Below are 15,000 nucleotides of genomic sequence, written 5' to 3'. Positions count from 1 at the left end.
CCACAATAATTGCCTGTATCTTAGCCAGAAGGCCAGATGGTGGTTCTAAAACTGACAACCGATGCCACAGTGCAGAGGCAATCACATTGTTAACTATAATAGTGCGCCCTCTATATGACATACGAGATAGTAACCAACGCCATCTCCTCATCCTCCCTTCCACCATTTCAACCACCCCACTCCAATTTTTTTCCATAGTCCCCTCATCTCCTAGATACACTCCAAGATACTTAAAACCTCCCTTACACCATTCTAGCCCCCCTGGCAAAGCCATGATCCCTCCAGACCATTCTCCAATCTGTAAAGCACAACTCTTTTCCCAATTTACCTTTGCAGAGGATATTCCCCTAAAACGATCAACCATTAGACTCAAGCTATCCACCTCCGCTTGATTTTTCACTAACACAACTACATCATCAGCATAGGCTGAAAGACGAATAGGAGGAATATCCTCTGAAAGGCACACCCCTGCAATGCGACTTCTAATGCTATTTAGTAGTGGCTCTATAGCAATAGCATATAACATCCCAGACATAGAACATCCCTGCCTAATACCTCTACACACTTTAAAAGGAGCACTCAAACCACCGTTAACTTTCAATACACTTTCAATGTCACCATATATCACCTTTATCATGGCAATAAAACCAGAGCTGAACCCAAACGCCTCAAATGTGTGCCATAAATATTGATGTTCAACTCGGTCAAATGCCTTTTCCTGATCAATTGAAATTAGACCAGCATCCAACCCAATAGCCCTAGAGACGTCCAAAAAATCACGAATCAGAGAAATGTTATCCCCTATCTGCCTGCCAGGAACACAGTAGGACTGATCCGTATGTATGATTTGCCCCATCACCTCCCTCAGCCTGTTGGACAAAGCCTTTGACAATATCTTATAATCAGTACACAATAAAGCCACCGGCCTCCAGTTCTTCACCTCCCTCGGGTCACCCTTTTTGGGCAGTAGGGTGAGGACAGCCCTTCTGCAGCTTATTGGTAGTAACCCTCCGGTTAAACTATCATTAGCTACTTCTAACCAATCCTCTCCCAACATAGCCCAAAAAGACTTAAAAAAGTCAACGGGAAGCCCATCAATGCCTGGTGCCCTTCCATTTTCCATGCCTTTTAATGCAGTGTATAAATCCTGCAAAGACAATGGTTGCTCAAGCTCAACCTGAGCTTCTGCAGGCACCTTTGGGAGCCCATCAAAGAACTGCTGTGTCACTGTTTTGTCCTCTTTGTACTCACACTTGTAGAGCTCAGCATAGAACTCTACTGCCCTCTTTCTGATTTCACTAGGGCTAGTGAGCTCTTGTCCAACAGCTGATTTGAGACAATGAATAATTTTTCTTTGTCCATTCTTTTTCTCTAAACCAAAGAAAAATTTGGATGAGGCATCCATTTCAGATATGCCCTGAAATTTACTTCTCACCAGTGCCCCCTGTGCTCTGATACCCAGCAGATCTGCCAATGCAGCTTTTCTCCTCTTGAGGGCCTGAGTATGGCCTCGATCTCCTGTGGTCTCAACCAACGTCATGAGTTCCACTATTTCAATCTCTAGGGCTTTCATTGATCTGGTGATATCCTTGGTGACATTCCTCGTGTATTGATTACAAAATTGTTGAATCTGTATTTTCCCTATATCCCACCATTGTTGAAGGGATACAAAACTGGCCTTTTGAGCCCTCCACCTCTCCCAAAAAATACTGAAACATTTCCTGAAGTGAGCATCACTCAATAAAGTTATATTAAAATGCCAGTATGCGCTTTTAGGTTTTACATCGTTAATGAACACCACCTCTGTTATTAAACAATGATCAGAAAATCCCACTGGAGTTATCACACTTGATTTACAGACCTGAGATTGATGCTCAAAAACATAAAACCTATCTAACCTGGCCATAGAGATGATGTTCTCTCTCACATGCGCCCAGGTGTACTGCCTTGTTCCTTCATGTTGACTCCGCCAAATATCACACAGTTCATTTGTTACAATAAGGCGTTTTAAAAACGTCCTTGAGGCTATATGAGGTTCTTGGTGATTTCTATCTAAATCGCTAACTGTGCAGTTAAAATCCCCAGCAATAAACAAATAATCTTCTTTGTTACATTTCTCAATGGTATTTGATAATGTCTCTAAAAAACATACCCTCTCAACTGTCACCACTGGGGCATATACATTTATCAGACACATATTGATGTTTTCATACCTTGCTCTAACTTTTAATAACCTCCCCTCAACTACCTCTTCAACCTCATATGACAAAGGCAAAAACCCTTTTGAGAACAAGATAACCACACCCCCACTTTTTGAGTTTTTATGACTACACACCACTGTCCCCCCCCACTCCTGTTGCCACATAACTTCATTTTCCAAATTACTATGCGTTTCTTGTAGAAAAATTATGTCACTTCCCTTTCCCCTCATTAACTCATACACCATGGCTCTTTTTTTAACATCTCTTGCCCCATTTACGTTTAAAGAAGAGATCTTAAAACTGCTCATGGATAAGAAAAAAATACAGAGGAAGATACAGCCACCACATCTCTTTACAGAGTTAAAACTGCAACTGAACTCTTTCATTTTCTTTAGAATTTGCATCACTTATTACTCTCGTGACCACTTTCTTGAGTCTAGCAATTTCAGGGCTTTTCAAACCTCCCCCTGTAATTTTTGACATCAGAAACTTTGCTGATTCAATAAACAATTCACGTTCAGGGAAAAAATCAGTTACATTGTAATCCTGCATATATTTCTTCCCTTTTGTCAACTTCAGAAATTGACGTATCTTCTCGATCCCATACCTCCCTTCCACCCCATCTATCTCACTATATTGTTGTGACGCGTCAGATGACTCACTCTCGCTATCCTCCCCAGAAGAAAACCCCATCTCTACAACCTGTTCATCTTCACCTGATTTATCCATCTCTACCTTTCTCTTAGAATTAGACCCTTCACCACCCCTTAAATTCTTCCTTTTACTCCTCGGTATTTTGAAAACATCCGCTTCTTTTTCCGTTATTTCAATCTCCTCTTGACCTCCAATTTCATTTTCCAGCACCACCTCAGCGACGGCAGTCGCAATCTCACCTAGTGTTTCCCCTCCCTCTTTGTTCTGATCTACCACAATTGCCCCCGTATCCACAATGCCTTCCTCTCCTACTTTTCCAACCACATCTGCCCACCTTCTCTCTTCCCCTACACCTGTAGTATTTTCATCCCTTCGCTGTGGTACGTTAGTTGCACCCGCACTAAAGCTACTACCAGGCTCAGCGCGTTCATTCTCGGGACAATTACGCACCAAATGCCCCTCTCTTCCACATCCAAAACATTTCATTGATTCAGTAGATGCATAAAAGACATAATCAAATCCATCAATCTTAAAACTAAACGCTAAATTCAGTTCATCTCCTTCCTTTTTTAAAATCATATGCACTTGTCTCCTATGAGACACGACATGTTTCAACAACGGAGATTTGCATCCAAAAAGAACCTTCTTTATTGTAGATACGATTTGACCATGGCGAGATAACTCTCGCTCTAACACTTCATCTCTAACAAATGGTGGCACGTTAGAAAGCATAACTTTCTTCGCAGGATTCATAAGCGGAAATACCGGCGTCTGTGTCTCCCGCAACACAACACCCCTCTCAACTATCTTATTCACCTTTTCAATTGAATCTAAGAATATCACTACAGCGCTATTCATCCTTGAGGCTGATTTAATGCTATCATACCCAATGATAGCACCCACAGCCAAGCTACATTCTTCCACTGAACACCCAGCCGCAGCAGGAATTTTTACTCCATGCCTCCGACTAAGTTTTTCAAACTCTACATTTCCGCGAGTGGCCATTGCAACCAGCCCCACCCGCTGGTTGTGCCCTCGCGAAAAACCAACCTCAAAGATCCCACCACCCCTATACGTGCTTAGTGATAGTTAAACAATATACCCTTAAAACAACTAAACTAATCAATATATATATATGTACATACCAAAACCCAATAGAGTGAAAAGAAATTCCATTCGTTCTCACAATCACTCCTGCTTGACGACTCACTCCCAGCATGCACTCCGAGAGAGAGAGAGAGAGAGAGAGAGAGAGAGAGAGACAGACAGAGAGAGCGAGAGAGATGTGTGGCAGTCCTAAGAGCATGGAGAGAAGAGAGGGAGAGAGAGAGAGAGAGAGGGAGCGAGAGAGAGAGAGACAGACAGAGAGAGCGAGAGAGATGTGTGGCAGTCCTAAGAGCATGGAGAGAAGAGAGGGAGAGAGAGAGAGAGAGGGAGAGAGAGGGAGAGAGAGAGAGAGAGACAGAGAGAGCGAGAGAGATGTGTGGCAGTCCTAAGAGCATGGAGAGAGAGCGAGAGAGACAGAGAGAGAGAGAGAGAGAGAAGAGAGAGAGAGATGTGTGTGGCAGTCCTAAGAGCGTTGAGAGAGAGGGGGAGAAGAGAGAGAGAGAGAGAGAGGGAGAGCGAGAGAGAGAGAGAGAGATGTGTGGCAGTCCTAAGAGCATGGAGAGATAGAGATGTGGCAGTCCTAAGAGCATGGAGAGAGAGAGAGAGAGGGGGAGAGAGAGAGAGATGTGTGTGGCAGTCCTAAGAGCATGGAGAGAGAGAGAGAGAGAAACAGAGAGAGAGAGAGAGAGAAGAGAGAGAGAGATGTGTGGGGCAGTCCTAAGAGCGTTGAGAGAGAGGGGGAGAGAGGGGGAGAAGAGAGAGAGAGGGAGAGCGAGAGAGAGAGAGAGGTGGAGAGAGAGAGGGGGAAAGAGGGGGAGAAGAGAGAGAGAGAGACGGAGAGCGAGAGAGAGAGAGAGATGTGTGGCAGTCCTAAGAGCATGGGAACCCAGTCTATGTTCTAACAAGGCTGATTATTTACAGTTGAGGACATCCACTCTTTGACCTACTTCATCTGTGGTGCCTTAATGGACCAGAGGCTAACGCTAGCAGTCACATGTATATTAATGGACTAATGCTAACGTCACTCTCTATATTAAGATCAGTTGCAGAGAGTTGCAGAAGTGTAATATGGGATGAGACATGAATACTGTATATAACAAACAAGGCTCTGATTGGATAGGACCCATATACTGTATATAACAAACAGGGCTCTGATTGGATGGGACATGAATACTGTATATAACAAACATGGCTCTGATTGGATGGGACATGAATACTGTATATAACAAATAAGGCTCTGATTGGATAGGACCTGTATACTGTATATAACAAACAAGGCTCTGATTGGATAGGACCTGTATACTGTATATAACAATATATAAGGATCCTCGTTAGATAAAAACCCTGGTGTGTGTTTGTTATGTAGGGGTGTCCTTGAGTATGTAGGTTCATATAGAGAGGGAGAGAGGAAAGGGGGAGGCGGGGGGAGAGAGAGAGAGAGGGGTAGATAGAGACAGACAGAGGGAGAGAGGGAGATGGAGAGAGAGGTACAGGGATAGAGAGAGAGGGAGATAGAGAGAGAGAGATAGAGAGAGGGGGAGGTAGATAGAGACAGACAGAGGGAGAGAGGGAGATGGAGAGAGAGGTACAGGGATAGAGAGAGAGTGAGAGGGGGGTTAGATAGAGACAGACAGGGGGAGAGAGAGAGATAGAGGGAGAGAGCGAGAGAAAGAGGAGAGAGAGAGACAGAGAGAGAGGGGGGGTAGATAGAGACAGACAGAGGGAGAGAGGGAGAGAGAGAGAGAGACAGAGAGAGAGAGAGAGACAGAGAGAGAGAGAGAGAGATAGAGGGAGAGAGCGAGAGAGAGAGGAGAGAGAGACAGAGAGAGAAAGGGGGTAGATAGAGACAGACAGAGGGAGAGAGGGATATAGAGGGAGAGAGCGAGAGAGAGAGGAGAGAGAGAGACAGAGAGAGAGAGAGGGGGTAGATAGAGACAGACAGAGGGAGAGAGATAGGAGAGAGAGAGAGAGAGAGGGGGGGGGGGGTAGATAGAGACAGACAGAGGGAGAGAGATAGGAGAGAGAGAGAGACAGAGAGAGAGAGAGGGGGTAGATAGAGACAGACAGAGGGAGAGAGATAGGAGAGAGACAGAGAGAGAGAGGGGGTAGATAGAGACAGACAGAGGGAGAAAGAGAGACAGGGAGAGATCACAGCCAAATTGTGTTGTTCCTCAAAAGAACAGACATGGAAACAACCAGACATTCACAGCCCAGTAAGCTGTACAACATCAGACATTCATACAGATGGGCCCAAAACAGCACAGAAGAATACCAGAAAGAAACCTGGAACCAAAATATCCCAACACTCTTAGATAACTTTCTGGAGACCACATTCACTCACAGTGAAGAAGACATCAATCTGGCAGGACCTGATTCCATCCTAAACGAGATGCTCAAACTCACTAGTGCAAAATTTCAATTGGCTATATTAAAACTTTTTAATTTGATCCTGAGTGTAGGTTATTTCCCTGACATCTGGAATCACGGACTCATAACCCCAAATCTTTAAGAACGGAGACAAATTTGACCCTAACAATTACAGAGGCATTTGTGTGAACAGTAACCTGGGGAAGGTTTTCTCTAGTATTATAAAAGGTAAGAGTTCTAAACATCCTAAATAAGCACAATGTCTTGAGTAAAAGTCAAATTGGATTTATACCAAAACATCGCACGACTGATCATATTTACACCCTACACACCCTGACAGATAAACATGTCCACCAAAACAATACCAAAACATCGCACGACTGATCATATTTACACCCTACACACCCTGACAGATAAACATGTCCACCAAAACAATACCAAAACATCGCACGACTGATCATATTTACACCCTACACACCCTGACAGATAAACATGTCCACCAAAATAATACCAAAACATCGCACGACTGATCATATTTACACCCTACACACCCTGACAGATAAACATGTCCACCAAAATAATACCAAAATATACGCTTGCTTTATCGACTTCCAAAAAGCATTTGATTCTATTTGGCATACAGGACTGTTCTACACAGTTATTGAAAGTGGTGTAGGGGGTCAAACATATGATATAATTAAATCAATATACTATATATGTAAACTGTATATATATATATACTATATATGTAAACTGTATATATATATACTATATATACTATATAAGTAGACTGGCAATACGTGCAGCATTAAAATGGGCAGGAAAATAACATAATTTTTTAACCAGACGCAGGGCCTTCGCCAGGGTTGCAATCTGAGCCCTGCACTCTTCAATATTTACATCAACGAATTGGCCACTATTCTAGAAAAATCCTCAGCCCCTGGTGTTAGTCTCCACAATTCAGAAGTTAAATGCCTACTCTTCGCAGATGACCTATGCCTGCAGTTACCCACAGCACATGGCCTACAGCAGAGCCTGGACCTGCTAGAGCAGTACTACCAGACCTGGGCCCTGGCAGTAAACCCCCACAGTACATGGTCTACAGCAGAGCCTGGACCTGCTAGAGCAGTACTACCAGACCTGGGCCCTGGCAGTAAACCCCCACAGTACATGGTCTACAGCAGAGCCTGGACCTGCTAGAGCAGTACTACCAGACCTGGGCCCTGGCAGTAAACCCCCACAGCACATGGCCTACAGCAGAGCCTGGACCTGCTAGAGCAGTACTGCCAGACCTGGGCCCTGACAGTAAACCCCCACAGTACATGGTCTACAGCAGAGCCTGGACCTGATAGAGCAGTACTACCAGACCTGGGCCCTGGCAGTAAACCCCCACAGTACATGGTCTACAGCAGAGCCTGGACCTGCTAGAGCAGTACTGCCAGACCTGGGCCCTGGCAGTAAACCCCCACAGTACATGGCCTACAGCAGAGCCTGGACCTGCTAGAGCAGTACTACCAGACCTGGGCCCTGGCAGTAAACCCCCACAGCACATGGCCTACAGCAGAGCCTGGACCTGCTAGAGCAGTACTGCCAGACCTGGGCCCTGGCAGTAAACCCCCACAGTACATGGCCTACAGCAGAGCCTGGACCTGCTAGAGCAGTACTACCAGACCTGGGGCCCTGGCAGTAAACCCCCACAGCACATGGCCTACAGCAGGTCCTGGACCTGCTAGTGCAGTACTGCCAGACCTGGGCCCTGGCAGTAAACCCCCACAGTACATGGCCTACAGCAGAGCCTGGACCTGCTAGAGCAGTACTACCAGACCTGGGGCCCTGGCAGTAAACCCCAAAAAGACAAAAATTATGATTTTCCAGAGAAGATCCAGATCTCAGGGAATTAGACCAAAGTTTTCAATTGGTACAAAATATATAGAGTACTGCACACACTGCAATTACTTAGGTTTAAATATAAGCTCAACTGGACACCTTAATGAGGCAGTGAATGAACTGAGAGAGAAAGCACGCAGGGCATTCTACGCCATTAAAAAACTAATTCAAATTGATATACCTATTAAAATGTGGCTTAAACTAATTGAATGTGTCATTGAACCAATTGCACTTTATGGCAGCGAGGTGTGGGGTCCACTTGCAAAACAAGATTTCACCCAATGGGACAAACACCCCATTGAAACCCTGTATGCAGACTTCTGTAAGATTCTCCTACATGTCCAGAGGAAAACTACAATCAATGCATGGAGGACACAATTAGACCAATATCCACTAATAATAAAAACTCAAAAAAAGAGCAATTAAGTTTTGGAAACATCTAAAATACAGTGACCCCCTCTCATATCACTACCATGCCCTGCAATGCCAAGAGCTGAGCAAAGAAAAGAGTCCCCTCATCCAGCTGGTCCTGGGGCTGAGTTCACAAACCTGTTCTACTAACACACTGAAGCCTCAGCCCCCTCATCCAGCTGGTCCTGGGGCTGAGTTCTACAGACCTGTTCTACTAACACACTGAAGCCTCAGTCCCCTCATCCAGCTGGTCCTGGGGCCGAGTTCACAAACCTGTTCTACTAACACACTGAAGCCTCAGTCCCCTCATCCAGCTGGTCCTGGGGCTGAGTTCACAAACCTGTTCTACTAACACACTGAAGCCTCAGCCCCCTCATCCTGCTGGTCCTGGGGCTGAGTTCACAAACCTGTTCTACTAACACACTGAAGCCTCAGTCCCCTCATCCAGCTGGTCCTGGGGCTGAGTTCACAAACCTGTTCTACTAACACACTGAAGCCTCAGTCCCCTCATCCAGCTGGTCCTGGGGCTGAGTTCACAAACCTGTTCTACTAACACATTCAAGCCTCAGTCCCCTCATCCAGCTGGTCCTGGGGCTGAGTTCACAAACCTGTTCTACTAACACACTGAAGCCTCAGTCCCCTCATCCAGCTGGTCCTGGGGCTGAGTTCACAAACCTGTTCTACTAACACACTGAAGCCTCAGGACCAGAACATCCAATCAATCAGAATAAAACAAATTACAACACAGTCAAAACAAAACTACATGACTTATTGGGAAACACAAGAACAAACACAAAGCCAAATGCAGTGCTATCTGGCCCTAAATTGACAGTACACTGTGGCTAAATATTTGACCATGGTTACTGATCAAAACCTTAGAAAAACCTTGACAAAGTACAGGCTCAGTGAGCACAGCCTTGCCATTGAGAAGGGTAGACACAGGAAAAGCTGGCTCCCTGTAGAGGAAAGGCTGTGAATCCACTGCACAACAGCAGAACCTGAGACGGAGCTGCATTTCCTGACAAAATGTACAAAATATAGAAAAAGAGGGAGAGAGAGAGAGATGGGGAGAGAGATAAAGAGGGAGAGAGAGAGTCGTGGAAAGAGAAAGAAAGAGAGAGAGAGAGAGATGCGGAGAGAGAAAGAAAGAGAGAGAGAGAGACAGGGAGAGAGATAAAGAGGGAGAGAGAGAGTCGTGGAGAGAGAAAGAAAGAGAGAGAGAGAGAGAGAGAGAGACGTGGAGAGAGAAAGAAAGAGAGAGAGAGAGACGTGGAGAGAGAAAGAAAGAGAGAGAGACGGAGAGAGAGATAAAGAGGGAGAGAGAGAGTCGTGGAGAGAGAAAGAAAGAGAGAGAGAGAGAGATGCGGAGAGAGAAAGAAAGAGAGAGAGAGAGACAGGGAGAGAGATAAAGAGGGAGAGAGAGAGTCGTGGAGAGAGAAAGAAAGAGAGAGAGAGAGAGACGTGGAGAGAGAAAGAAAGAGAGAGAGAGAGAGACGTGGAGAGAGAAAGAAAGAAAGAGAGAGAGAGACGTGGAGAGAGAAAGAAAGAAAGAGAGAGAGAGACGTGGAGAGAGAAAGAAAGAAAGAGAGAGAGAGACGTGGAGAGAGAAAGAAAGAGCGAGAGAGAGAGACGTGGAGAGAGAAAGAGAGAGAGAGAGAGAGACGTGGAGAGAGAAAGAGAGAAAGAGAGAGAGAGACGTGGAGAGAGAAAGAGAGAAAGAGAGAGAGAGACGGAGAGAGTCTTTGAACAGCAGTTCTCCTCTCTTCAGTCTCATGCTATAAGTACTGGACTATAAGTACTGGAAAGCCTTATAGTGAGCAGAGTTATAATGGTTATAATGTCTGTTTAATCTACCTGGGGAAGCACAGCAACACGCTATACCATACTATACACTATACTACACTATACCATACTATACTATACTACACTATACCATACTATATGACACTATACTACACTATACTACGCCACATTATACTAGACCACGCCACACTATACTACACCGTACAACACTGTACTGCACTATACCACACTATACTGTACCATGCTACACTATACCACAATATACTGCACTATACCACACTGTGCTGCACTATACCACACTATGCCATACTATACTACACTATACTATACTGCGATATACCACACTATGCCATACTATACTACACTATACCATACTGCGCTATACCACACTGTGCTATACTATGCTACACCATATTACACAGAATATACCATACTATACTACACTATACTATACCACGCTACACCATACTGTGATATACTACACTATACTACACCACACGATGATATACTACACTACACTGCACTACACCACACCATATCACACTATACTACACTGTGCTATACTATACCACACTATACTATACTATACTACACTATACCATATCGCACTATACCACACCATACTATACCACACTACCATACTATACTACACTATACCATATCACACTATACCACACCATATCACACTATACTACACTGTGCTATACTATACCACACTATACTAACCTATATCATACCATACTACACTATACAGCACTATACTATGATATACTACACTACACTGCACTATACCACACTATACTAACCTATATCATACCATACTACACTATACAGCACTATACTACACTATACCGCACTATACTACACTATATTATGCTATACCATACCATACTGCACTATACTAAGCTGTACCATACTACACTATACAGCACTATACTACACTATATTATGCTATACCATACCATACTGCACTATACTAAGCTGTACCATACTACACTATACAGCACTATACTACACTATACAGTGCTATACCATACCATACTGCACTATACTAAGCTGTACCATGCTACACTATACAGCACTATACTACACTATATTATGCTATACCATACCATACTGCACTATACTAAGCTGTACCATGCTACACTAAACAGCACAATACTACACTATACCGTGCTATACTATACCACACTGTACCATACTATACTACACTATACCATACCACACTATACCACACCATAATATACTATACCATAGTGTGGTATATACCAATATTCTACACTGCACTATACTACACCATACCACACCGCACTATGCTATACTACACCATACTATACAACACTATACTGCACTATACCATACCCCTGCGCCACTATATATATATTTCTATACTACTACGCTATACTATACTATACTACGTTACTATACTATACTATACTGATGTACTATACTGTGCTATACTATCCTATGATATACTATACTACACTATACTGCCCTGGATTAGCACTGTGGCACACTATACTATACCCCACTATACCATACTATACTATACTTTCCTACACTATCCTATACCATCCTATACTATGCTATACTGTACCATACTATACTATCCTGTGTTATACTATACTACTATGCTATACTATACTACTATGCTATACTATACTACTATGCTATACTATACTATGCTATACTGTGTTATACGATACTACTATGCTATACTTTACTATACTATCCTATACTATACTGTACTATACTACCATACTATGCTGTACTATACTACTATACTTCGTTATACTATACTATACTGGCCTGGGGTGGCACTGCAACATACTATACTGTCATATACTATACTATAATGCACTGTACTGTGCTGTACTATACCATACTATGCTATACTATGCTATACTATACTATACTATGCTATACTATGCTATGGTATACTATACTGTGCTATACTATGCTATACCATGCTATAATATGCTATACTATACTATGCTATGCTATACTGTGCTATACTATACGATACCATACTATACTATACTGTATTATACTATGCTATACTATGCTATACTATACTATACTGTGCTATGCTATGCTATACTATGCTATACCATACTATACTATGCTATACTGTACAATGCTATACTATACTGTGCTATACTATGCTATACTATAGTATATTATACTGTATTATACTATACCATGCTATGTTATGCTATACTATACTATACTGTATTATACTATACTATGCTATGCTATGCTATACTATACTATACTATGCTATACTATACTATTCTATGTTATACTATGCTATGCTACACTATGTTATACTGTACTATTCTATGCTATACTATACTATTCTATGTTATACTGTACTGTATTGTACTATACTATGCTATGCTATGCTATACTATACTATACTATTCTATGTTATACTATACTGTACTATTCTATGCTATACTATACTGACCTGGGGTGGCACTGCAACACACTATACTACTATTTATTGTTCTCTTTATTCTTTATTTATTCATGAATCAGAGAGAGAGAGTCATGACTCACTGAATCACTGGAACATGAGGGCAGTTTATTCATGAATCAGAGAGAGAGTCATGACTCACTGAATCACTGGAACATGAGGGCAGTTTATTCATGAATCAGAGAGAGAGTCATGACTCACTGAATCACTGGAACATGTGGGCAGTTTATTCATGAATCAGAGAGAGAGTCATGACTCACTGAATCACTGGAACATGAGGGCAGTTTATTAATGAATCAGAGAGAGAGTCATGACTCACTGAATCACTGGCAGTTTACTTCACTACTCTGATTCTATCCCAGTTGAATCAAATCTCGAATTAATATCTCTGTGTCTCTCTCTGTGTTTCTGTCTGTGTCTCTCTCTGTGTCTCTCTCTGTGTCACTCTCTGTGTCTCTCTCTGTGTCTCTCTCTGTGTCTCTCTCTGTGTCTCTCTCTGTGTCTCTGTGTCTCTCTCTCTCTCTCTCTCTCTCTCTCTCTCTCTCTGTGTGTGTCTCTCTCTCTCTCTCTCTCTCTCTCTCTCTCTCTCTCTCTCTGTGTCTCTCTGTCTCTCTCTCTCTCTCTCTCTCTCTCTCTCTCTCTCTCTCTCTCTCTGTGTGTCTCTGTGTCTCTCTGTCTCTCTCTCTCTCTCTCTCGCCTCCAGAGGATCAGCTCCCCTCGGGGTTCCCCACCATAGACATGGGTCCCCAGCTGAAGGTGGTGGAACGCTCTAGAACGGCCACCATGCTGTGTGCTGCTAGCGGCAACCCCGACCCAGAAATCACCTGGTTTAAAGACTTCCTCCCTGTCAACACCACCAATAACAACGGGCGAATCAAACAGCTCCGTTCAGGTATGGAGTGATCAGCGGGAAAATACGAGTGTCAAAGAAATGTTACCCCTCTCTTTCTCTTTCTAGTCCTCCTCTCCCCCTCTCTTTCTCGTTCTAATCCTCCGCTCCCCCTCTCTTTCTCTTTCTAGTCCTCTCCCCCTCTCTTTCTCGTTCTAATCCTCCTCTCCCCCTCTCTTTCTCGTTCTAATCCTCCGCTCCCCCTCTCTTTCTCTTTCTAGTCCTCTCCCCCTCTCTTTCTCGTTCTAATCCTCCTCTCCCCCTCTCTTTCTCGTTCTAATCCTCCGCTCCCCCTCTCTTTCTCTTTCTAATCCTCCGCTCCCCCTCTCTTTCTCTTTCTAATCCTCCGCTCCCCCTCTCTTTCTCTTTCTAATCCTCCGCTCCCCCTCTCTTTCTCTTTCTAGTCCTCCTCTCCCCCTCTCTTTCTCTTTCTAGTCCTCCGTTCCCCCTCTCTTTCTCTTTCTAGTCCTCCTCTCCCCCTCTCTTTCTCTTTCTAGTCCTCCTCACCCCCTCTCTTTCTAGTCCTCCTCTCCCCCTCTCTTTCTCTTTCTAGTCCTCCACTCCCCCTCCCTTTCTCTTTCTAGTCCTCCGCTCCCCCTCTCTTTCTCTTTCTAGTCCTCCTCTCCCCCTCTCTTTCTAGTCCTCCTCTCCCCCTCTCTTTCTCTTTCTATTCCTCCGTTCCCCCTCTCTTTCTCTTTCTAGTCCTCCTCTCCCCCTCTCTTTCTCTTTCTAGTCCTCCGTTCCCCCTCTCTTTCTCTTTCTAGTCCTCCGTTCCCCCTCTCTTTCTCTTTCGAGTCCTCCACTCTCCCTCTCTTTCTCTTTCTAGTCCTCCTCTCCCCCTCTCTTTCTCTTTCTAGTCCTCCGTTCCCCCTCTCTTTCTCTTTCTAGTCCTCCGTTCTCCCTCTCTTTCTCTTTCTAGTCCTCCTCTCCCCCTCTCTTTCTCTTTCTAGTCCTCCGTTCCCCCTCTCTTTCTCTTTCTAGTCCTCCTCTCCCCCTCTCTTTCTCTTTCTAATCCTCCTCTCCCCCTCTCTTTCTCTTTCTAGTCCTCCTCTCCCCCTCTCTTTCTCTTTCTAGTCCTCCTCTCCCCCTCTCTTTCTCTTTCTAATCCTCCTCTCCCCCTCTCTTTCTCTTTCTAATCCTCCTCTCCCCCTCTCTTTCTCTTTCTAATCCTCCTCTCCCCCTCTCTTTCTCTTTCTAGTCCT

General features: G+C 44.0%; 1 protein-coding gene across 6 annotated transcripts in view; it reads left to right on the top strand.

Moving 5' to 3' along the window:
* The window catches only part of LOC110519864 (receptor-type tyrosine-protein phosphatase delta), a 275,027-nt gene that overhangs the window by 121,261 nt on the left and 138,766 nt on the right, over nucleotides 1-15,000 (top strand). For all 6 annotated transcript variants that reach the window (XR_016488744.1, XM_090209954.1, XM_090209953.1 and 3 more), the window contains exon 6: nucleotides 13,613-13,801. Coding sequence is in view for 5 of the 6 variants with exons in the window: in XM_090209954.1 (XP_090066080.1) it covers nucleotides 13,613-13,801 (189 nt within the window). In the remaining variant the exon portion in view is untranslated. The remainder of the gene's footprint in view (nucleotides 1-13,612; nucleotides 13,802-15,000) is intronic.

Source organism: Oncorhynchus mykiss, chromosome 19 (genome assembly GCF_057628025.1).
Source record: "Oncorhynchus mykiss isolate SJ-2025 chromosome 19, ASM5762802v1, whole genome shotgun sequence".
NCBI classification, from domain to species: Eukaryota; Metazoa; Chordata; class Actinopteri; order Salmoniformes; family Salmonidae; genus Oncorhynchus; species Oncorhynchus mykiss.
This window is presented reverse-complemented; position numbering and strand designations above follow the sequence as displayed.